The 26,590-nt window shown below is 36.8% G+C and overlaps 1 protein-coding gene across 9 annotated transcripts in view; it reads left to right on the plus strand.

Moving 5' to 3' along the window:
• Positions 1 to 21,722, plus strand: part of LOC138741621 (PHD finger protein 21A-like) — a 357,755-nt gene extending 336,033 nt beyond the window's left edge. For all 9 annotated transcript variants that reach the window (XM_069896006.1, XM_069895986.1, XM_069895979.1 and 6 more), the window contains one exon: positions 13,486 to 21,722. In XM_069896006.1, coding sequence (XP_069752107.1) covers positions 13,486 to 13,704 — 219 coding nt within the window. In that variant the 3' untranslated portion in view covers positions 13,705 to 21,722. The remainder of the gene's footprint in view (positions 1 to 13,485) is intronic.
• Positions 21,723 to 26,590: the final 4,868 nt, after the last annotated feature.

Consider the following 26,590-nt stretch of genomic DNA (forward strand, 5'->3'; position numbering starts at 1 on the left):
GGCCCATTAGTTTAATGTTATTGCACCGATTGTAGTTTAACATCTATCAGCTGCTTTTCTCGACAACCCACGCATCGGCTGCATTTGCTCGTTGTCTATCTTGCCTTCCAGGACCCCGACACAATTTGTCAGAGCCCCAGTTGAAGCCTGCAGGTTGAGTATGCCCTCAGAAACTTCTTTTAGCCTGGTGTCCAGTCGTTGCTCAAGACCTCCAATCTGGCAGAACATCTTGGACAGGCGAGCCTGATGTCGCAGGCTTCGTCCTCACACATTCACCACTATCCCCCCGCTAGCAGCATGAGAGCCTGCGGGTCGCTAATGACAAGTGAGTTTTCACTCAATGTTTCTGCCGCTTCTAGCAGGTCCCAATCTTCTCTTTGATTGCTTCTTGCACTTCCTGCCCATCTTACTTTAGTGTGGGTAAGTTTAACCTGTTTATAGACACTATTTTCCTTGTTTTAGCTTTTATATGGAAGCTCTCTAGCACATCCTTTCAACTTCTCAGCATCATGTGACTCGGTTATCCTTTGCTCTATGTTAATGCAGTCTTGATGGAGAATGCCAGGAGCTGTTCCTCCAATTTGTGGGTAGCCTCGGTTTGGCAATGCTCAAGGACATGCTGGTGAGGGAATGGTGTATGGAATGAAATGAAACACGAATGTCTGCAGATGTTGTGATTGTAGTAAAAACACACTGAAATGATGGAGGAACTCAGCCAGTCTTTCAATGTCCAAAGGATACAAGGATATATTGCCGACGTTTTGGGCTTGAGCCCTTCTTTAAAGAATAAGCAGAATGATGTGTGTGGAATTAAAATTGTTGGGGACTTGAAGGTCCCAGTTATTGCAGTGAGGCCATAACAGAAGCACTGGATGCAGTCGATGATCCCTGCAGATTCACTTGAAAGGATGGTTTGAGGCCCCAAATGATGGTGAGAGAGGAGGTATGGGTGCAAGTGTAGCATTTATTCTGGTCATTGGGTTAGGTACCAAGGAGGTAATTTAAGGGAAAGGGTGAGTGGACAAGGGAGTCCAGGAGTGAGCAGTCCCTGTGGAAATTGGAAAGGGGAGAAGAGTGAAAGATGTCTAGTGGTGCAGACATGTTGTATGTGGTGAAAATTGCAGAGTAGAACCTAGTGGGGTGGTAAGTGAGGATAAGGGGAATCCTGTCCTTATTGTGTCTTATGGGCCAGGGCATATGTGCAGGAAATAGAGATGATGCAGGTAAGGGCTCCATTGATGGAAGTCAAGGGGAAGTCACATTTTATGAAAAAGGAGAAAATCTTGGATTTTCTGGAATGGAAGACTTAATCTGGGAGCAAATGTGACATTTGGTGGAATGTTTCCAGGATTAAGTGAATGCAGTTGCATGGGTAGATCAGAAAAGCAAGAATAGTACTGCTTGGACAGAGAAAGCTAAGATGGCCACTGAGCTCGAGTCTGCTCTGCCATTTCATCATGAGCTGATTCATTTTTCCACTCAGTCCTATTCCCTTGCATTCTCCCCATATCCGTTGATACCCTAACTATTTATATACCTACCAATCTGTGCCTAAAATGCGCCCAACGACTTTGCCTCCACAACTGCCCAAGGTAGCAAATTCCAAAGGTTCACCACTTTCTGGCTAAAGAAATTCCTCCACATCTCTGTTTTAAATGGGCACTCTTCAAGTCTTCAGAATCATCAACGGTGCTGAATGATTGATCAAAGGACCAGGAGTAACAACAGGATAAACTTATGCATGCAGTTAGTCATCATGATCTGGAATTCACTGGCGAGAAAGATGATAAAATCAGATTAAATCAAAGATTTCAAAAGACAATTAGATAGAATTGCAAAGAATTACATAGCCATCGAGAAGAGTTGTGAAATGTGACCAAGAGAGCTGACACAGGCTTATTGAGTTGAATGGTCTTCTTTCATATGGATTTTCTGTCTCTATAGCTTAAGCTTATGACTTTTTAACTGAAAGATTTGATTATATTCGAAAACATTGACTGTAACCACAGCGATCAAAATATTTTTTTTAGCAACTTGTAGCTTCTTGATAAATTCCATTTCTTGGTAGTGCTGTGTTTTAGACATGTCTTTAAATTCTCAGGATCACATAGAAAGTTAACCTAAAGTCCATTGTCAATCATTCACCAAGAATGATTTGTATGGTAACATCTTTGCTGAGAACTTATAAACTACATTTGTACCTCTAAAGTGCCAGACTGTGAATGTAAAAATATTGTATCTGCAATCACAGTAAATTATTTAGATATATTTAGTGATTTAATATTCTTAATTATGAAATACTGGCTTCTGTTTCAGTTTAGATTTTCAGAAATGAACAATGTAAATGTCTAGCTAACTTATCATTAAACCATTACGGCATGAAAATTTGAGGTAATAAATCACCTCAAAGTAATACTTCCCTGTCGCATCTCAGATGTTTGTATTTGCATTTACTTGGATGACAGCATCCTCATGAATCGGACTGGATGTGCTATATTAGACCATAACATATAGAGGCAGAAATTGGCCAATGAGCTCATCGCATCTGCTCTGCCATTTCATCGTGAGCTGATTCATTCTTCCATTCAGTCCCATTCCCCTGCCTTCTCCCCATATCCTTTGATACCCTGACTATTTATATAATTACCAACTGTGCCTAAAATGCGCCCAACGACTTTGCCTCCACAACTGCCCAAGGAAGCAAATTTTTGGCTAAAGAAATTCCCCCACATCTCTGTTTTAAATGGGGACTCTTCAATCTTGAAGTTGTGCCCTCTTGTCCTCGACTCAACTTTGCCACATCCACTCTGTGCAGGCCTTTCAAAATTTTAAATGCTTCAATGAGGTCTCCCCTCATTCTTCTGAACTTCAAGGAATACAGTCTGAGAGCTAGCAAAAAATCTTCATATGCTTCTCCCTTAATTCCAAGCATCATTCTTGTGGAACTTCTCTGAACTCTTTCCAATGCCAGCACATACTTTTCTAAATAAGGAGCCCAAAACCCTGCACTCCAAGCGAGGCCTCACAAGTGCTTTATAAAGATTTCAGCATCAAATCTCTGCTCTTGTATGTTATTCTTCTAGATATGAATGCCAATATTGCATTTGCATGCTTCACTACTGACTCAACCTGGAGATTAACCTTTAGGTATACTAGCAGGAGGACTCCCAAGTGTTACGAGCCCAGAGAACCCAAAAACCCAGCAGCAATAGATATTCACCAAGACAAAAGGTTACTTAAAATAATTTTACTTTTAATTATCTTTAAACATGAAATCAAGATGAAACTTTATCTTATCACTGTTAACTTAACTAACCTAATTTAGCCCCTTCTAATTCTAAGGACATGTATTTAATGTGTGTGTAAGTTTAGAAAAGTTCTTTGATTCACAGTCCAATCTCACTTCTCATACCTCAAGTTCACTGGTTGTAGGCAATTCTTATATTGTTCACAGAATTTAACATTTCTGAAGTTCACCAGGCTTTGGTGCTTGAAAGGTAAATGGTTACCGCTCAGGAAGGTTCTTGTCGGTTTTCAAGGAGAGATTTGTTGTTCACTGGACACTCACAACTGATTCCTTGTAACAAGCCACTTCAGTGTCTTGCCAAAGAAACTTGCCCCATCAGAGTTCCTTTTTGTTTCTCTTATTTCAAGTGAAACATTAGGCAGCCAGTCCTCTCCTCTTGCATGAACCACATAGGGCTTTGACCAGGCTGAACTAAGCAGTCACAACCCATCTTTATTGTGGTCTGTAAATATCACAATTGGTTCATGAGAGGTACCGAGATATACATCAAAATTCTGCAGAGCAAATATTATAGACAGCAGTTCCTTCTCAATAGTGGAATAGTTCCTTTGATGAACATAGAATTTTTTTGAAAAGTAGGCAACTGGATGGTCAATTTCATTATGTTTTTGTAATAAAACTGTACCTGATGCTCCCTCACTGGCATCCACTGCTAAAGAAAGTGGTCTGTCAAAATCAGGAGATTTTAACACAGGGTAATTTCATTCCATCTCCTTTAAATTTTCTAACACTGTCTGACAGACCTTAGTCCACACAAATTTCTCCCCTTTCTTCAAAAGATTGGTTAAAGGAAGAGCAACCTCAGCAAAATTTCATATAATATCCTGCCATTCCTAAAAATCTTCTCACTGCTTTCTCGCCTTTGGGAATAGGAAATTTAGAAATTGCATTCACCTTAGCTTGAATAGGTTCAACTTTGCCATGACCAACTACATGACCTAAGTATGTAACAGTGGCATTTGTAAATTGACTTTTTGCTAAATTAGCAGTTAAGTTTGCTTTGGATAATTTTGCAAACCATTTGTCCACTTCCCTTAGATATTCTTCCCATGTGTCACTTTTTGTGACCAAGTCATTAATATAAGCATCCGTATGTGTCAATCCTTGGATTAATGAATTAATCATCCTTTGGAATGTTACAGGGGCATTTTTCATGCCAAAGGGTAACACATTATAAACCGGATGGAGTTTCAAAAGCCGAAATATTCTTTCCTCTCTCAGTCAGAGGCACACTCCAGTAACCCTTCAACAAATCCAATTTAGTAAGAAATTTAGCTTTCCCAATTTTATCAATACAGACACCTATTCTCTGAATAGAATAAGAATCTGTTTTAGTTACTGAATTAACCTTCCTGTAATCTGTACAGAACCTAACAGTTCTATCTGGTTTAGGTACCAGAATACAAGGAGAACTCCAATCTGAGTTTGAAGGTCTAATAATATCATTTCTCAACATATATTCCACCTCCTGATCCATGATTTTACTCTTTTTAATGTTTATTCTTTATGGGTGTTGTTTTATGGGACTTGCTTCTCCCACCTCCATGTCATGAAAATTACTGATGTCCTTTTTGGCACATCAGAAATCAAGTTTGTATATTTCAAAATTAATTCTTTCAACTGCATCTGTTCTTGTGACTTCAGTTGGCCTAACTTTTCCTCCAAATTTTCCAAAATTGCTGAGTTAGACAGGTGCACAGGAACCATGGTTTCTTTCATGTCACCCTCACAAGATTCTGTTTCCATAATCTTATGATCCATAACTTCCTCAACAACCCTGTCAACAACAAACACCTCTGATACAGATCGTTCTCCACTACTCTTATCCTCATAATAAGGTTTCAAGTTATTTATATGACAAAACTGAGTTTTATTCCTTCGATCTAGAGTGTTAAGAACATAGTTAACATCATTCAGTTTTGATTTAACTATGTACAGTCCAGAAAATCTAGCTCTCAAAGGATTGTCATGTGTTGGAAACAAAATTAAAACTTTACTTCCTATCTTAAAATTCCTCACTTGAACTTTCCTGTCAAATAAATGCTTCATTTTACCCTGAACCATTTCTAAATTATCTTGAGCCAAAGTCCACCCTTTTTGAAACCTATCTTTAAATTTAGAAACATAATCCAGCAAGTCCAACTGAACATCCTCATTAACCCACTGTTCTTTTATCAACATTAAAGGTCCCCTAACCTGATGTCCAAGCACGGTTTCAAAAGGCCTGAAACCTAATGAATCCTGCACAGCTTCCCTTGCTGCAAATAACAATAAATGAATACCTTCATCCCAATCTTTTACATTCTCCAGACAATAAATCGTTATCATATTTTTAAGAGTGGAATGAAATCTTTCCAAAGTTCACACAGATTAAGTGATCTGTTTTATTCCCAACTCATAAATCAACTGCTGAAACAACCCAGACATAAAGTTAGATCCTTGATTACTCTGGATTAGGTAATCCAAAAACTGAAAAATCTTTCCAGAGCCTTCACCACCGTTTTGGCTTTAATATTCCTTAATGGTATAGCTTCTAGAAATCTCGACACTGTATACATAATTGTTAACAAGTACTGATTCCCAGACTTAGTTTTAGGCAGGGGACCTACACAATCCACAATAACCCTCGTGAAAGGTTCCCCAACAACAGGAATAGTTTGCAGTGGAGCTACTGGAGGACCTTGGTTAGGTTTCCCCATAACCTGACAAAAGTGACGTGTCCAGCGCCAATTTACAGCATCCTTCCTCAATCCATGCCAGAAAAATTGTCTCAAAATCTTATTCATGGTTTTCTTTATTCCAAGGTGACCACCCAAAGGTGTACTGTGGGCTAGATTTAAAATTTCATTAACAATTCACCCTTCAAGTAATATCCACAAGCCATTTCTTTAATTTCCTGTTCACTTACTGCTTTTTCCCTTAAGTCACTAAGATCTGTATCTATTTTCTGTTGCTGAATTGACTTTTTCCTTGACAAAGAGAAATCCTTACTCTCAGAATTAACCTGCTCCTTCTGGATCATTTCAGAAGCACTGAGCAAGACTCTATCAACTGGATCTTCCTCAGCTCTCATTATTTTCTTAGACAAAGACCTTGTTACAGCACATATAGGATATATCTCATAATCCTCCTGAACATCATCCTTACGAGGCCAATTTCTTAATCTCAAAACTGACCCAACTTTACCCTCTGCTAAATCCTTCCCTAATAAAAATGAGAGTACCTGCATGGGTAACTTTGACATTACTCCTATTACAACAGGTCCTTTAACTAATTCTGAATTCAGCACTATGTTGTGAAGAGATATTGACTCTACCTCACCTTCAACACCTTTAATCAAAGTCTTCTCCCCTGTGTCAGTCTTTTGATCAAAAGTTAAAACATTTTCCAACAACAGTAGCTGAGCACCCCAGTATCTCTAAAAATTTTAACTGGAACCTGTGATTCTCCCTCCTTTACTGAAACCAAGCCCTCTGACACAAAACATCCATGACACCCTTACCAGGTTTGGAACATCTGCTCTCCTAAAATTCAACTGTCTGAATACATGCTTCTGGTAAAACCTCCTTTTCTCGTCTCTTTTTCAACACTAGACAATTTGAAATAACATGACCAGGTTTCTTACAAAAATGACATGTACCTTCATCTTTTCTCTTAACATTCTTATCAAATTTAATTTCAGGCTTACTAGTCTGTTCCACATTAACCCTCTGAACAGGGTTACTAATCTGTTCCACATCAACCCTCTGAACAGGGTTACTAACCTGTTCCACATTAACCCTCTGAACAGGGTTACTAACCTGTTCCACATCAACCCTCTGAACAGGGTTACTAACCTGTTCCACATCAACCCTCTGAACAGGGTTACTAACCTGTTCCACATTAACTCTCTGAAAATGCTCACTATTCTGAAATGTATTTTTGTGAATCAGGGCAAATTCATCTGCTACTACAGCTGTTTGCCGCCATGTGCCAACGTCTCTCTCATCCAGGTATAATTTAATCTCATTTAGAACACACCTTTTAATTTCTTCAATTAAAATCAATTCTCTCACTCTGTCAAAATTATTATTTATTCCTTTTGAGGTGAGCAAAATCCATGTAAGATTGATTCCATATTTTTACCAAACTCCTAAATTGTTGTCTATATGCTTCTGGAACCAACTCATAAGCTTTCAATACTGCTTGTTTAACAGTATCATAATTTGCCACTTGCTCTTTAGTCAAACTAGAGTATGCAGTTTGTGCTTTTCCCTTCAATACACATTGGAGCATGAGGCCATTTTTCTTCTGGCCACTTTGAGCACTCAGCGACCTTTTCAAAAAACTATTATCTATTATCTCCCTCATCAAAAGGAGGAACAAGATTTACCTCTCTACTAGCCAAAAACCTCTCCCCAGGTGTTACATCCTCAATTCTCTTACCTCCCTCCATCTCCAAAATTGTTACGAGCCCAGAACACCCCAAAACCCAGCAGCAATAGATATTCACCAAGACAAAAGGTTACTTAAACAAATGTTGCTTTTAATTATATTTAAACATGTAAACAAGATGAAATTTTATCTTATCACTATTAACCTAACTAACCTAACTTAACCCCCTTCTAATTCTAAGCACACTTGTATGTAATGTGAATCAGTTTAGAAAAGTTCTTTGATTCACAGTCCAATCTCACTTCTCATTCCTTCAAGTTCACTGGTTACAGGCTGTTCTTACACTGTGCACAGAATTTAACATTTCTGAAGTTCACCAGGCTTTGGTGCTAGAAAGGTAAATGGTTACCGCTCAGGCAGGTTCTTGTTGGTTTTCAGAGATTGATTTGTTATTCACTGGACACCCACGACTGATTCCTTGTAATCAGCCACTTCATTGACTTGCTGAATAAACTTGCCCCATCAAGGTTTTCCAGATGATAACCTCTTTCTTTCAGGTCACCATAGTGTTCCTTTTTGTTTCTTTTATTTCAACTGAAACATTAGGCAACCAGTCCTCTCTTCTTACATGAACCTCATAGGGCTTTGACCAGGCTGAACTTAGCAGTCACAACCCATCTTCCAAATGGAGTTTTTCCACAAGCTTGCCAGCTTGTCCTGTTCCAGTCTGAGATGCTGCTGTTGAACTGTAGAACTTCAGACCTGATCTCTCTCTCTCAGAGAAAATGCTTGTTTTTCTCTCTGCTTGCAAAACCACATGACTCTCTTAGAATAGCAAGTTCCACTCCAGACAGCCTGTGGCTCTGACGAGTTCTTTCATCTGTTCCCTTTTTGTAAACAACAATCCATTAGTGGCATATCTCGGGCACTCTCCAAAGCTTTTGCAAAGGCTCTTGGCACCGGACTGTCTAGCATGAGCAGAGCTCCAGTATTTTAAATAAGATCTGTTTTAAAGTGTTTGTATGTGACCTACACTAAAAAATCTGCCCCAATTTATCTCCCAAAAACATATCTATAATCTGTCACGCAAGTCCCTTTGCACCTCCAAATTTTGAATTTTCACCCCAAGTAATAGTCTGTCTTTTTATTCCTTCTGCCAAAGTTGATGACTGTACATTTTCCAACATTGTATTTCATTTACTGCTTCTTTGCCCATTCTCCTAATCTGTCCTAGTCTCTCTGAAGCTTCTCCATTTCCTCCTCACTACTTTCCCCCTCACCTATCTTTGTGTCATCTGCGAACTTAGCCATAAAAACATTTATTCCACAATCCAAATCATTAATATTTAGTGTTAAAAGAAGTGACCCAAACACCAGCCCCTGCGGAACACCACTGGTAACCAGTGTCCAACTAGAATAGAATCCTTTTATTTCAACTGTCTATTTCCTGCCTGACCAGCCAGTGTTTTACCTATGCTAGTTTCTGGGCTCGCATCTTGTTCAACAGCCTCATGGGCAGCACCTTATCAAAGGCCTTTTGAAAATTCAAATGTAGAACAACTACGGCATATCCTTTGTCTTATCTGCTTGTGGTTTCCTCAAAAAGTTGCAGTAGGTTTGTCAGGCAAGATTTTCCCTTAAGGAAACCATGCTGAATTTGGCCCATCTCATCATGCACCCTCTGGTACCCCGTAACCACATCTTTGATAATCGATTCCAACTTCTCAACTACCAATGCTCAGCTAACAGGGCTGTAATTTACTTTTTGCTGTCTCTCTTTTTAAATAGACAAATGACTGTTGCAATTTTCCAGTCCTCTGGAACCATAATCTATTGATTCTTGGAAGAACATTACAAATTTCAGTACATTTTCTATAACTACTTCTTTCAGAACCTGAAGGTGTATTTCATCTGCTCCAAGAAACTTATCTATCCTTAGACCTTTCAGCTTCCCAAGCCCATCTCTCTGGTAATCATGACTGCATTTGCCTCTCTTCCCTGACACCCTTAAAAGTCATCACCCTTTAAAGCTGATGTCTTCCACAGTGAAAACTGATGAAGAATACTCATTCAGTTCCTCTGCCATTGCCTTGTCTGCCATTACAATTTTTCCAGCATCATTTTCTATTGGTCCTATTTCTGCTCTCGGATATGTTTTACTCTTATATACTGTATCTTTTGGCGTATAAGTTGATCTCCATTTCTCAGCCTCATTTTAAAGGTTTTACGGTATATCCGGCATATAAGTCGACCCCAATTTTCAGTATGCCCGAGTTGTCCCATTGAATGGCGTATGTTAACCCCCAAAGCTCGTGACACCTGAGATGGGCCATTGATCAGCATATATGTTGACTCCAAAAGATCACGTGGATTGATCTACTGGGCATTGGCTAGAGGTGCTTTGCTGTCATTGGAGGGTCCATCGACACAGTTCAATTAGCGATAAAAGTATGAAGCAAATTTTAAATTGAAAATGATAGAAATGGCCAAGAAAAACCAACATTTGAACTGCTGGAAGAAAATTTGATGTATGTGAGAGGTAAGAGATTGGAGGAAGGAGGAAGAGATTTTAAGAAAAAATACCAAAAAGGCAATGTTCATTGAGAAAAGGAATCACTCATTGTCCAGAGTTGGAAAATCACATTGCAGAATGGGTACGTGAATAGAGGCAAGATTGCTACATAGTCGCCCAACATTTGCAAAGTCACACCCAGACCTCAGTAAAGATTTTGAGGCTATAGTAGGCTGATGCAATTATTTCAGGAACAGGAATATTGTGGTATTACGACAAAACACAAAAATTGCACAGAAACTACCAAAAGATCCTGATCATAAAGTGGTAAGTTTTCACCAGTTTATTATACACAACTGGCAGAAACACAAGTTTGCATTGGCAAAATCATAAATATGGATGTAACCCCAATGAATTTTGACATGATAGGCAATAGAACAGTGGAATGGAACGGTGTTAAAACTGTGCAAACCAGAAGCCATGAAAGGACCAGGTTTATCATGGTGTTATTGTGCATGACCGATAGGACAAAATTGAGACCAATGGTAATCTTCAAATGCAAAATTAAACCTAAAATTCCCTACAAGTATTTTTGTATGTTTTCATGGAAAAGGATGAATGGATGAAAATGGTGTAAAACTATGGATAGACAATGTGTGGAACATGTGGCCAGGGGGTTTACGCAAAGAACGGGGTTTGCTGGTCTGGGATATGTTTCGTAGCCACTTAACTGAGAAGACTAAAAGTAGATTAACACTACATAAATCTTACTATCCTGGGTGGTTTGAATGGAATACATGAACGTCAAGTGCATTGCTTGATGTGTTGTGTAACTTTGTGCTCTAGGCATGGAACAAACTTGAAGTAGAGACTCTGATAAAATTGTTTAATAAGTGTGGTATCTCTTGTGCAGTTGATGGTACGGGATACTAATGACAAAGCTGAACCCATCAGATAGAGATTGGGTCCCATATGATGACTGTTTAAATAATGAGAGTATGGTTGTGCTTGCTGCCATCTCTGCTTCAGACGATGATGAAGAGAATGATTTTGAAGGGTTCTAAATGTGTGGTTGCTTTCAGATGATGATAGACATTTTGAAGGGTGCTAATTGTGTTCTTGTTTTCAATAAAAAAATCTCAATGAAAATCTGTTGCAGTTGGGTTTTTTTTTTATTTTTCAAGGGTCAACTTGTCCGCCGAATCTGCTTTTCGTGGGTTGACATATGCTGAATTGTTTTTTTCATGAGTTGGCTTATAGGCCAGATCGGTGTGGATTAGATTTTGAGCTGAATTTAAGGTCTCAAAAGTATATCTGGCGTACAAGTCAACCCCCATTTTTTGAGTTTTTTTGGGGTTTCCCGACTCGACCTATATGTCAAAATATACAGTATTTAAAAAAGGCTTTTAGTATCCCTTCTGTTATTATTTGCTAGCTCCAATGTTCATCCTTTCATTCCTAATGACCTTCTTAGTTGCCTTCTGTGAGCTTTTAAAAGCTTTCCAGTCCTCTACCTTCCCACTAATTTTGTCTTCCTTGAATGCCTTCTGTATTGCTTCTACTTTGGTTTTGACTTCTCTTGTTAGCTACAGTTGTCATTTTTCCATTGAAATATTTATTGTATTTTGGAAAATACCTGTCCTGCACCATCCTTATTTCACATATAAGTTCCAACTGCTCTGCAGTCTTCCCTGCTAGTGTGCTTTTCCGATCAACTTTGGCCATTTCCTCTCTCGTACCTTCGAATTTTACTTCAGTATACTGATTCTAGTTTCTCCTTCTCAAACTGCAGGGCAAATTCTATCATTTTAGGATTATTGCCTCCAAAGGATTTAATTACCTTCAACTCCTTTATCAACTCTAGTTCATTACACAATACCCAATCCAGTATTGCTATTTCCCTGGTGAGTTAAGCCACAAATTGTTCTTTAAGAAGCCATCCTGAGGGCATTCTATAAATTCTTTCTCTTTAGATCCAGTACCAGGCCTGGTTTCCCAATCAAGCTGCATATTGAAATCTCCCATGACTATAGAAACATTTTTTTGCATGCCTTCTGAAGTTTGCATTCCACTGTTTGGAGGCCTGTATACAACTCCCATCAATTTCTTAATTCTATCCATAGGCATTCTATATCTTCTGATCCAATGTCTCCAAAGATTTAATTCAATTTTTAACCAGTAGACCCACCTCTTCTGCCTACCTTCCTGTTCTTCTGATTCACTATGTATCCATGGATATTTAGTTCCCAGGTGAGATCTTCTTTCAGCCATAACTCAGTAATGTCATACCTATCAACTTCCAGCTGTGCTGCAAGGTTATCAACCTTATTTCTTCTACTGTGGACTTTTAAATACAAGATCTGCAAACTACAGAAGGAATGCAAAAAAGGAAATGCTTCTATAGTCATGGGAGATTTCAATAAGCAGCTTGATTGGAAGAACAAGGCTGGTTTTCAATTTTGTTTCCAAAGTACCGCAAGTTAAATCCTTATGCTTGCAATTTTTCCCTATTGACTACCTCTCTTTTGTCACAAATCTTGCTACATAGTTCATCTACTCATGTATATTCTGCCCTATTTGCTGCCTTCTCATTATGATTCCCATCCCCCTGCCAAACGAGTTTAAACCACCCCCCCCCCCCCCCCACCAAACCCCTGTCCCGGCCAACAGATGAAGCAAACCTGCCTGCCAAAATATTGCTACCCCTCCCGTTCAGGTGCAACCTATCCTTTTTGTACATGATGTACCTTCCCCAGCAAAGATCCCAATGATCCACGAATTTGAACCCCTGCCATCTGCACTGACTCTTCAGCCATCTGCCATAACTTCCAATTTCTGTCCTCACTGATATGTGGCACAGGAAGCAACCCTTGTTCTTTCTACAACGTGAAGCTCAAGGATAAACACAATAGTCTAAATGTTTACTTTGAATTTTCTTCTTTCTCTCTGGTGATTAACCAAGTCATCCACAAGCTTTCTTTTTTCTTTTTCACTGGGCACTGACCATGCCATGTGAATTTGAGTCCCTAAATTCCTACACCAAAACCTTCCTGCACTAATGTAACATTGTTACTTGTGCTTTAACTAAAATAGGACATTCCAAATTCATACTAATGATTTTCAATTTGTACCTTGGGGTTTATTGGTATAGAATAGTAAAAGAACAAATGTGCAGTTTCCCAATTCTGGGAATTAAAAATGAAAAGTTAAACAGGGTATGAAAACAGCATTAAATGCATCTTAAAGTAAAATCCATATATGATTGCAATAAGAGATTTTTCTTTTCCTTTAGAAATGTATGGAGACCAAGAACACATTGCTCGCTCGGCAGAAGGATATGCAGTCCTCGTTGGAGAAAGTGAAACACCTGATACACCTCATCCAGGGTATTCAGCTCACAAAAACTGCCACACCAACAGATGAGGCAGTCAACAACCCCACAGACTATATGAACTCTCCCACCATTGAACCTTCACCAGTGAACTGTGACAGTAATTTAGAGACCAAGTAGCTGTAAGAAACGGCTAGATACTGTAGAACTCACAAACCTTTCTGGGAACAAAATTGTGACAGGTTGTTCCTGACTTGCCAGTTGAAAAGGTTTCTGTGCTGGATTGTGTTCATATAAATCCACATTGGGAGTGCCAGCTTGGTAAGGACCAGCGTCAAGCCAAGTGAAATACCAGTGTGTGCCTGCTGCCACCAGTTTGGTTTTTAGTTTGTCTACTCTTCAGGGATATAGGTAGAAAACAATGGTGATGAATTAATAAGCTGCCATAGTGTCATGGAATGCATTTTCATGATTGCTCAAGTCCAGGACCACTTGAGCAAAATAGCAGATATTTAATGCAGTGCAACGTGATGGGGAAAAATGTGCCAAAATTGAAAGTTGAAAGTCATGAGAACATGAATCATTGACTGTAACTGAAGTAGCAAAGGCTAAATCAGAAGTACAGACAGAAACAGGTACATTGTATAATGGGCACGGCACAGCACAGAGTACAATGATATTCCTTTATTGTTTTAAATACAAAACCCACAAATGGAGGTTTATTATTGGGAGGGTAGGTGGTGGCACCAAAACCATGCATGGCTTATGATAAGAGTGATTCTTTTAAATATTGTTTTTAAATGTTGCGTGGTTGTTCATTGTAGAAGTTGTTGTTCTGGTGTCTTGGACACTGGAAGGATACAAGATGGGCAGACTGAATTTGTCCTGAGATTTGGGGAGATGGCAGGGGAGGGTTGAAGCTTTGGAAATTTTCAGGTCTTCCTAGTGTTGCAGAAATTAGATCAAGAAGACTGTTGAGTGCTTTTGTTTCCTAACGAGGTGATTTATAGAAAACAAAGTGTTAGAAATTGAGTAGATTCTGTATATATATATAAAAATGCAAATATATTATATATATATATACAAATATACACATATCCCAAACACACACATGCGCGCGCGCACACACACACACACACACACACACACATACTGACTATGTATGTGTAAAAAGGAAAAAAAAACTGTTATTGTCTGAACTGCCAAATGATTATAGTGAACCTGCAGGGAATGATCTTCAGTTTACTGGGGAATATACTGGAACAGTTTTACAGTTCTTACTATTTCCATCTTTAAGAAAAATGGATTGAAGGTTACAGGTAATGAGATCAGTTTAAGTAAAATGGTCGTAGGTTTTCAGTTCTGTAAAAAGAAGGAAAAAGTCTGTTGTGCAAGTACAGCCAGAATGGAAATTTATATTTGCATTAATATTTAATGTTGGTTGTACTTAATTTAACATATCAGGGTGTGCTTGCCTTTACGTTTGGCACTAGATGAAAAATTCAGCCATTTATACTTCTATTTCTAATTACTAACCAAACAGCATGGCAGATGGAGGAGGCTCATACTGAAGAGGTTCTTCTTAACCAGCCATGTGAAGAATTGAGTTTTCATGATTGCTGCCTGCCCACCCTGACAATGGTGCATGTACAGAAAACATTTTTTGGAAGTAAGGGAGGGAGGAGTTTGTTTAAAGATAGTGATTTTCTGTCATTACTTAGTATTGGTCTTTTACAACGTTTTTAAACCCATTCTGAACATTAGTCATATTAAAGATATTTTTTTCATTGAAATGATACTCATTGGAATTTATAAAAAAAAATCAGATAAACAAGAAAACTCCATCTCAAAACCAAAAGATTTTTTTCAGACTTGATTTGCAACCAGATAATAATAAGAAATAATAAATTAAATAAAAGGAAATGGTTGCAGAAGCATTTCTGGTTGAAAAATCTTTATTCTTTATTCCTCATTCCTTTGACATCTGTACTTTCCTCAACTCTCTTGCGTGCAAATACATACTGGTACTCAATCTTCAGATTTCTTCTAAGTCAGGACAGACCTGCCACTAAATGTCTCGTTTGCCTTTATTAGGACATTTTCTGTTCTGCTGATCAAAATATTCAATTGCAAAAAAAGTTGACAAATGTTTCAAAATAACTGTGCACATGTAATTTGATGACTCCAGTGAATCAATTATGAATGCAGCAATGTTTATAAAATTTCCTATCTAACCTGCAATCAGCTTCAAAGGGTCTGTCACGATTTTTATTTGCTGGGAAATGAGTAAATCAGAGTAAATTCAATCTGTTTTTCTTTCCTGCTTCCAAATCATATTTAGGACTTAATGTACAATATGCTACCACTTTCTACCAGGGAGCTTTTTGTCTGTCACGTGCAGCAATAAACAGCTGTCTGTGACTTAAAGCTATACTAACATTCAAAAAACATTTTTCAGCTCACATTGTGCTTGGAAACCACTCAAGTTCATGACATTTGCAGATCATTGTCACATTTGTGGCACATTGTTCATTGCTGTAGTAAATTAACTTCAGTGTCAGGGTATTTTGCCATATGACTTGTTTATTAAAACCAATATTGACAAATCAGATCGAAAGCAGAGTTTGATAACCAATGCAAAGATAGGCAAAAAGCAGTATTTGGCACTACTAAAGTAGACATATTTCAAATGTCTTAGTGACTTCAGTTGGAAAGCATTAACTTGTGGATAATTGAAACAGACAAGCTTATTCCTGGCTATAGTCTCATATAGATGCCACACTCGTCATCTGCCAGATTGGATAACTGGACCTTAATGAGACTGCAAAGCAAGATGCAAGAGACAAAATTGGCAAAGGAAATTATTAATATTCAGATCAAAAGTAAAACTAGCAGTAAAATAAGAACCTTTCTTGGCATTCACATGCTTTTCATAAATCTGTTTCATTGTTTATTCTTCAGAATAATGATTTTGAATTTGTAAGCATGGCAATAATTAATTTTGGGTACTGCTGATACATTTTTCTGTCTCATCAACAATTGTAATTTCCTCTGCTGAACCTGCACTTGTAAGATGAAATGTAATGTTGATGTAATCAGGTCAACTTGCAACTTATCTAATATAAGATAATTAATAGGGAAAAAATATCCTCATCCTCCTCCTCCCACCTTCCCAAAATTCCATCCCCTTGTTATATTGCTATTGAACAATGCAAATCCCTTTATACATCTCTGGCCACCTCTGAAAACATAGTATTAGCCATGCCAAAATATTTCTAACGGCTAAATGACTTGAAACAGTAAAACATGATTAAAAAGGATATTGAACAGTGCAGTGCTAGATATCTGGGGGAAATTCTTGCAGTTAAGCAAGAAATTCTTACACAAAATCAAAGATTTTTCAGGTAATTTATTAATATTGATCAGTAATCCCTAGTTAAGAGAAGTATGGCATTTATGAATTATGTAACTTTGAATTTGCAGAATTTAACATGTCCTTTGTGCTGATATGAAAAAAATGTTTGAAGTAACATCCAAATAATGCTGAAAACTTCAATTCTTAGATAGTGATGTCTGAATTTTTTTGTCAGATTTAAGTTTACCAGATCAGCTGGTCAGATGTGCGATCAACAGATGAGCACAAGGACCGTCCTCATATTGTAGAAAACTCCACATTTACATCTAATAAATATATTGCATTTGGGTCTGGGAACATTTTGTCAGACCGATTTTTATTTTGCATTAATGAATGAGAATCAAGAAATGAATAGGGTCCTCTACAGCAGGTGAAATGGAAAAAATAAATATTGAGGATGTCAGTGGGCTTATATAATAGGTGTGAGTGGAGTCCATCACCTGAAGCCAACAAAATAAAGCAAGTCAGAGGACTACTTGGTAAGTAGGGATTGGAAATGGAAAGCAAATGTAATGAAAATCACGAAAGACAGAACAAAATGTAGCATAGAAGACCATGTAGGTTCCCATAGCAACATTTTATTTAGAGGATGTAGTTAGGTTAAAAGCAAAGTTATTCAGCATTAAAAGAAGTCCTAAGAAAAATGTTTACTTCAGGAATATTTTTCACCCATTCTCAATAAATATTATTCTCAATATAAATTATTGAGAATAACATTTATAAGGATTGAATTTTTATTTCAAATTCCTCATTTATGTTTTGCTATTTGCAAATCGACATCATCTGCATGTGTATAGCTCAAGACAAATCTTTATTCACATTCCTATTGTTTCTGATTTAAAAACCTTACCTATTCAGAGTATTTCGATGGAATGGGGAATGAGGTCATCATTATTTGCAGCTGAAATTAATTTTCTAATTTCTGCATGGTTTGTGACCAGAAACGATGCTAAATTCCTCAAGTAAGTATGCTGGCATTTAATGGAGATCTTTGTCTTCATTTGAATGTGTTATTTAAAACTGTTTAGGAAATCAACAAAAATCTGTTTTATCCTATTAACCCATTCTAGCAGAGATTTATTTTGAGTGTGGTTCTTTGGTCCAGACCATAAATGGTTACATAGCAAATAGAGGTTGTTCTTTCCATAATCTTATTTGATTTTATTGGTACACCTGTTCTGCCAACAGGCGACTATGATGCACCCCTCAGTGTAACAGTCCATTGTAACAAACATGCAGTCTTATTGAACTTAAGCAAATTAACAATGTTATCAAATTATACAATGTTTTTAATATATTACTACTAAATTATTACTAAATAATGGGTTATTGTTAAGTAATGCTTTGGCATCCTTTTGAAATTGGAGTGTGCACTGTATTTGAGAATGCAAGATGACCAAGTGTTTTACTTGTGGTCTTGGCTAGCTCAGCTCTGCCCCCATAGGCTTCTTGTCGACCACTGGTTTTCAAACTGCCCCCCTAAACTCACATTCCACTTTTAAGTAATCCCCTATGCCATAATTGCTGTGTGATTTGTAACGGATTGCTTAAGTTGGTATGTGAGTGGGAACCACTGCTCTAGACCCAATTGTTACTGAAATATTTTGCTTGAGAAAAATTGTCATTGCCCCATTTCCTTTGAGTTATGAAACAGTGTACAGAGCAAGTCGATTAGATATGATTAAAACAGTGGTTTTCAAACCTTTTTCTTTCCACTCACATACCATTTTAAGTAATCCCTTATTAATCACAGAGCACGTGGCATAGAAATTGTTTAGAATTTTAGTTTAGGGGGTAATTTGAAAACCACTGTTGTAGACAGTAATCCAGACTGTACATGAATGATGTGTGGCTTTCTTTTACGGTTATGTTAAAAATCGTGCCACCTAGCTTGGACTTGGCTTCTTACATAGAATCTAACATAACATGTTTTTACACTTGAGGGAGCTTATCTGTGATATATCCAGCCTTTTAGCCTGTATTTCTATTTGTTCATGGACCCAAAGTCTACTGTGTGATGATAACAATCTCAATTGATTGATAGGTAACATCTCTCACTCTGTTGCAAAGTATAATGGCTTGCAGCTCTTGGCAATATCTGTCAATAGTTGTGAAGATTTGAAAGTTGTCAGGTGGTTAATAACCTTTACTTCAGGATGTCCTTTAAATCAGGCACATTTTATATATCAGCTTCTTATAAGATTTTTACTTCTCAATCATACAGAGCCATGTGCTCCATTTAGAGATCAATACAGGATCTCCAGGATTTGTTGACCATACAATAATCCACCAAATCTAATCCCATTAGACCTATGTGTCATTGGGCAAATACATAGGAGTGAGATTAGTTTTGGTGCTCATTCTTAAAGCTGGGGCTCTCTTAGTTAATATCGTCACTTTCAGCATTTCCCACTAATCCATTCCCCATAAAATACTTTCTTTAGTTTGTCTTAAATGCATTAGTTCATTACAAACTCCACATTCTAATTCAACTGTGTTAATAAAATACTCAGGAAAAACATTCTGCTGGAGGAGCTCAATGCTTCCGATTCCAACATCTGTGGTCTCTCCTGGTCTGTCTCCATTTTAGTTTTATTCATCCTCCTAAGTTATGAATATCTTTACAAGTGGAAACATTTTCTTCACATCTGTTAAACTCCACAACTCTGAAGACCATTGTTAGGTCGCCATTTGACTTTTTCCTCGAGAAATGACCAACCAGGAAACTGCACAATCATTTTTGTTGCTTTTAACATTTGTTTCTGAGAGATCTTTTATTTTCTTTTGTGCTTTTGCTGGAATCTCTGACTTGTTTGTGAATGGAAATTAGGATGTATACAATATTCCAAGTGCAATAAAACCAATTATGACACATTATTATTTGCCTAGTCTACCCAGAAACAAACGTTCAATATCTAGTTTGCCTTTGTGAGTATTTGTAATTAATTGGATGAAATTTGGATACTGAATGTAAATTTAGATTTTGGGCCCAAGTTTTATGAGAGTGACCTTAAATTAATATGCAATTCTATCTCAAATGGGCAGAACAAAATTATAGCAAGTTGATGCAATGGATCTATCTCAGTTATTCACTTGATTAAATTATTGTTTACCATCAACCTAGCACTCAACATTTAATTAGTCACAGTCAGAAAAGAACTTAAACTTAGGGCCCGCTTTGTTTTGCAGCACAATGTACTGTATTCTAATTTAGATTATTTTTCCTGAAATGCATAACCAATTTTCCTCACTGTAAGGCATTTTCCATTGATTATCTTAACGTTATCGATTTGTAAAACAACTCAAATATTGAAAAGCTCTGTTATTCTCATAACAATACTATTATTAATTCTGTAAATATTTTAATTACAGTCTGTGGCTTCCTTTTCATATTCTCATTTTTTTCTTCAACAGAGAAGGAACATCCAATCCACCCCATTTTCCTATAACTGTACTCTCTCTCCCATGCCCATTAACACCTGATTCTTTTACCACCCTCTAGGAGTAAATTACAGTGGCCAATTAACCTACTGAAAAACAAACACATCCTTAGATCATGGGAGGAAACCACAGCATCCAGGGTAGGAAGGAGAAAAAATGCCTGCGATGATGATGATTTTGTTAAATTCCATATAGAATCAAACTGTATTCTGGAGATGTTAGGTTGCAGTACTCTGTGCTCTATCATCATGTCACCCACACATTGAATACTGTTTCCCAGTAAAATTCACTGACTAACTTAAATACAGCAGCACAACAAGATTCTGCCACTAATTTCAGGAAATGATTTAAAGGACTCAAAGAAAGCAAGTGTACCATACAAATTTATATTTGTTAAAGAAGTATCTACCAAAAGAGTAAGTAATATTGTAACATCAACTAACATTAAGAGGAAAACTTTCACATGTTGCTTTCGTCACTTTTTAATAAAAATATTTTAAGTACAATGGAAACACAGAGCGAACGAGGGTAAGATCACTTACCTAACCACTAACATCTTGGACAACACTGAAGTAGAGCAGTTTGCCATGAGACCTCCTTGCCACTCAATCATAACGAAAATCACATTTATCATTATCTTGAGAGATTGGGCATTTAAAAATACCAGAGATGTCTGCTTGTTTTTGTATTTCACACATTTCTAGTGCCCTTAGAATAGAATATCATTGGTTATCTTTAATCTAGGCAAAGTAGAATGTTTTCCTGTAATTTTACTAGTTTCCATTTTGAAAACAGAGATGCATAGTTATGGCCTCAGTTGTCTCTCTCTTCTAGCGTAGGACCTGGTACATTGCACACTGCAGGTTAGTCTCTTCATGTGAATGTTGTAAAAGAATGCTCTGCCATATTGTTAGATTGTTGTAATATATTGCTGTGCACATTATTGTTTTATCTGCTGAATTTGATCCAGTTTGGCTTGTTTTGGGGTAGGAGAACCACAATTAATTTTTATCCACGATTAAAAAAAAGTTATCTTATTTCTGGTTTTTTTTCCTGTGACATTCCCAAAATCAATGCATCTGCCATTGGCCCTCACTGCCTGGGAGCATAATTTATGACCATGGTATGGATAACTTCATCGGGAAGATGATATAAAAGAGATCCACGTCTATGTTAAATTAGTAGTGAGCTGTATGGAGTTAGATAAATATTTCTGCTGTAAATCCTTTCATTTGAAATGTATTTTGTTCTTGTACATTTTCCCTGTGGCATTCGAGTTAACATAAATTTGAATTCAGAGATAAGCTGCATGAGAAATAAAGTTGCAGGGTATTTGAGTAAATTTTGTGAGGTCTCATGTAAGATGTAATTGTCTGAACAGTGGTGATGGGATGGCCTTTGAATCATTCTTGAGTGCAGGATAGGTCTTGGGGTTACTGATTCCAGAGTTTTTCCTTCTGTCTATGTGCTGACAATTACAGTCTAAACTCGCACTTTATTTGGAAAGTTGCAGGTTGTCAGTAGGTGCTGCTCGATTATGGCACCTTAGTGGTTGGGGATGCTTGAGTTTGTATTTATTGGGTTACAGTGGATGTTGTCCATGTGGAGGGATGGATATTTAGTGGACCAGTATTTCTGATTTTACAAAAATATCTGCAATTATATGGCTAGAATTAATGTATTTTGTGGAAAGAACTTGTCCATTGTTATTCCTGGTAAACTAACAAAAAAATCTGTTAATGTTCTGTTAGATAACTTTTTTTTTACATCCCACCTGGCCCAATTCATTTTCACTTTATAAAAGGCAACATTATATTTAAAATGTATTTATATCAATTTTATGTGAATATTGATGGAATCTCTAATCCAATTCAAAGCTCTTGCATAGCCAAAGCCAAGACTTTTCACAGGCATTTTGGGAAACGAGGGCTGACCAGAACACACTTGGAGTGCACCAGCACCAAATCAACTCATTAATCAGACCTAAATGGGTATTGTTCTCTAGGGACTAGACTATGGAATTGACCCAGGCCAAATTTATGAGAGGGTAAATAGTCCAATACAGACAAGCAGTGGAAATCCTAACTAATGAGTTAATTAATTGCTTTATTAAAGCCTGGAAGAAAATAAGGTATGTGAGCGAGTCAGAATTAAGTGCAATATATTTTTTTAAATAATGCACGCAACATTATATTGAGAACACAGAAGATTATAATGATAACAAGATTTCCCTCACAACTTTCCTGTTTCTGTACATGCACACAATTTAAAGGGGTTTTCTAGCAAATAAGTTGGGCTGGTACATTAAAGTTGAACACTTTTGTAAAAAGTTCATAGTTTAAAACTACATTCTGAGAGTTGAGGTCAGAATGATTATTTTTGCAACAATGCCACAGAACACCTTCAGCAAAGTTCGTAAAAAATGCTTTGTAAAAATGTGTGTATTTGTTCTTTTGGGATAGTTACTTTGTTTTAAGATCAAATCTGATGTTAGCCACCCTCTGCCTGTGTGTGTGAAACTTTAAGCATTGAGCAAAGTATGGACTTTAACTTCAGTGCAGTTTGCTGAATTATAAAAAAAACTCAAAGAATTTGTATAACTCAGTTTATGTAAACCTATTAACTTCAATTAATCCATGGGATTGCATATCTGAACAAAGTTGAGATGCTTTCATGTTGATTTTGCTCCATTCTCTGTACTCTCTTCCTGAGTTGTCTCATTCCTTCCTGACATTGATCCATTCCTGAGTTAATTTAATCATCACTGTGAAAGGGGCTCAATCTAGATGCAGAGGGCAGACACATGGTATTTTGAGTCCAGTTTGGTTCGATGCAGGATATTATTTTAATCAATGTTATTTTATAACAAGTGAATTTATGAAAATAACATAAAACAGCAGATGCTTGAAATATGAAATAAAACAAATGCTGAAAACACTGAGCAGGTCAGCTGCACCTCAACATTTCTAGATTTTTGTTTTTTTTAATGACAGAATAGGTTTTGCTAATTTAGCAGGTAACAGGAAGTAATTATTCTGATGGTAAAATGCAAATCTGTGCAATACTGAATCACCAATTGCATCTGTAATCTAGAGATTGGATAATTTGCCTTTATTGGAAAACCCCCAAAGCAGTTGAACCCAAATGTTTGAACAGTTGATGGCTAATAGGAAATATTGCAGTCGTTCTGAATAATTCTGAGTTGGTTTGGGATCCTGAAATTAATCTTTATCCAGTAGGCATGCATGTTGTTTGAGAATAGATTTGCTTTTTTACAATTGTTTAACACTCATTGTCAAGATTAACAATGAAGAATGGTTACTTATTAGGGTTTCCAGTGGACAAAGTTATTCTCAGCAAGAAGCTAACATCTATGAGAAGAAACAGTTTTATTAAAAAGCAAAATTCTAAATTTTAGTTTAAGCTGCAATTTGCAAAATAAATACTTCAAAATTTCTGATAACTATTATAAATGTCCTTCAACAAAATTCTTAATTGGCATAATTATTATTGATTTAGAATGCTCAGCTGTTTCAGTCCTTTCAAATTACCTGACTTTGAAAAGTGTACTTGAGCTCATTTCAAATGAGTTGGTTTAGTTTAAACATATTTATGGACACTCATTTGAAGATCTCATCATTAACTTCTAGTTATCTGCAGAACTATAAAAGATCTGCCTACTTGGACACTTCTTTGCAATTTATGATGGCTTGCTTGCATTCCAGTTTTCTGGATCTGAGGTGTTTTATGATATTCCACAGTCAGGGCAGCCAATGAATGATGAGACATTTGGGTAGTATATAAAATGGTGCCAATCATTTACTTTTATTCTGGGCGTCTGTATGCTCCTAATGCAAGGCCTTGGTTTTGAATATTATTCGGAATGCTCTTTCATCTTGGACAGTCATGGACCAATGAAAAGCTTTAAGCATGTTTTTGAGAATCTTTTTCTATGCCCATCTCCCATGACAGAATTAGAACAAAATGTTCCTTGTAAATCGAGTTGGGCTTGCAAATTGTGTAGTTTGCTCAAAGATGTGTTCCACTGACATGTATGTATGAGAACATAACTATACTACTGATGTAAGTAGTGAATAATTTTTACTACCTATCAACCAATAATGAGTGGGACTAAAAAACTTAGTTATCTTTAGAAAGTATCAAATCTTCTCATTTATCTTAGCTTCTTTCATTCAGGTGGACTTTAATTATCAAGCTAAATGTTCACCACTGCCGACATCATGAAGCTGTGGCGGCATCAGATTTATTCGTATCTCAGATCTATTTCCAACAGCGTTTGAATCCTCAAAGCTGGTGCCATGTAGAACTCGTACTGGCTTAACGAACAATGCTCTCTGGTCAGGTTTTATCAAAACAGAATGTGATCGTGTCCCTACAGTGAAACAAACTGGATATGCAGATCAATCTCTTCATTAATAATGAAAGGTGAGTGCTGTTCTATCACACTCCAAGTCTAATAGTTTTAAAAATAAAAATCCCACAAACACAAATTCATACTGTTAATTTTTTTTCAGTACTTTGAGCAAAATAAAGTGACTTGGCTCAATGTTGCAAATTAACAATATACAATTGATGTTATCACTTTTAAAAGGCTATGAAATTGTTTTTTAAGTTTGATCTTTGAGAATTCATTGACAGAAGTTCAGATACTTTAATCTTTTAATTAATTAATAAGTAGCACTCATAATTTTTTAATTGTGAAAACATTTATCATTCATTTATTTGAGAATTAATTTTGCTGCTTCAGTTCAGGATTTTTCAATGAGATTTAGTTGTAGGGGGTTGATTTCAAAATACATAAATGAGCAATGTTGTCTTCATTTTTGGAATGGGTTCCAGCCAGCACTCATGTGTTTTTAAGTCTTTAATAAGATTACATTCTCAGCTTTCTGAAGGAAATTACTTCTTCATGAAGGATATCTGATTGAGACTCAGAGAAACCTTCCACTCCCACTTACCCCCTTCCTTAAACATTAAGGATAAGGAGAATACCCTTACTTTCTTGTCCTGAATTCAGGAAAACTCCAAGTGGTTAAAACTAAGGTCATCTGAGGATGCAACGTGTGCATGTGAAGTGATGTGACATGATAACAGATTATTTCTGACTAATACGTTGACATTTTAAAATTATTTATACCTTTTTCAGGATCAATATCATTGTATATTTTATGTCCAGAACGCCTTTTGACACCAACATGTCCAACATTTCCGAGGCCTACTAATTCTCTGCACTAATTCCTCAGCCTCAAGAGGCAACTGGCCTATTTCCAGACAACCTTTCACTGTGGCTGGCTGGAGGATGCCTTAATATTCCTACCACTCCCACATTCTCTTCAACTTGATCAGAGTAAATCACTTTCTCCTCAGATACTCTTCTTCATGCTCCACCCCTATAATTATTTAAGCTGTTGTGAATTGTAGTATGAAGAAAGCATTACTGGTCTGTTTCCAATGTTTGTTTTACCACAGATCCAATCAACTCCAAAGCATAAATTTACAGTCATGGAACCCTCTAGATGGTTTGTGAATGCAGGTGGGAGTTTTAGTCAGTTTTCCAAAGATTTGACAGCTTGTGATGTAAAGCAGACTAATAGTGGAGCAGGAAAAGGGAAGTAAGTGCAACTTTTCCATGTTTCTAATAATTATCAAGGACCAGAAGTGGAAGTTGGAGATTATTTTACAGCAAAATATGAAGTGTGTAGTAATTATTCAAAATGATTCTGTCCAATTGTGCAAATGATAAACACCAATAACCAATTTTGCCTTTTGCTGGTTCCAAAATACTCTGTGACAATTTCATCCAGTATTAACCAAGTGCTTAGATCAGCAATCTGCACTTGTCCGTGGCTCTTCACCCCATTGACTGCAAGTATAGCCTTAAAGAAACTAGAGAAATTCCTGGCATACATTGATATTTCTGTCTCCTTTATTGTGCTTGTTTCCATGTTGTAAATTATCTCATTTATAAAACAAAAAGAACATGCAAGTCACTAAAAGTTGCACTGGTTTGGGAATCCCCAATATTTTGATAACTATAAAAGTATAATTATATAATTTGTTCATAGCAATATTTTATGAACTTGAATACTTTTTGTTTATCCAGTCAATTTGTTCTTGTTTTGCTTTTAGCTAGTGCTTCTACGACATTGCTTCAAATATTGGCATTATGTTTGACATTTATTTAAGTAT

Source organism: Narcine bancroftii, chromosome 1 (genome assembly GCF_036971445.1).
Source record: "Narcine bancroftii isolate sNarBan1 chromosome 1, sNarBan1.hap1, whole genome shotgun sequence".
Lineage (NCBI taxonomy): Eukaryota > Metazoa > Chordata > Chondrichthyes > Torpediniformes > Narcinidae > Narcine > Narcine bancroftii.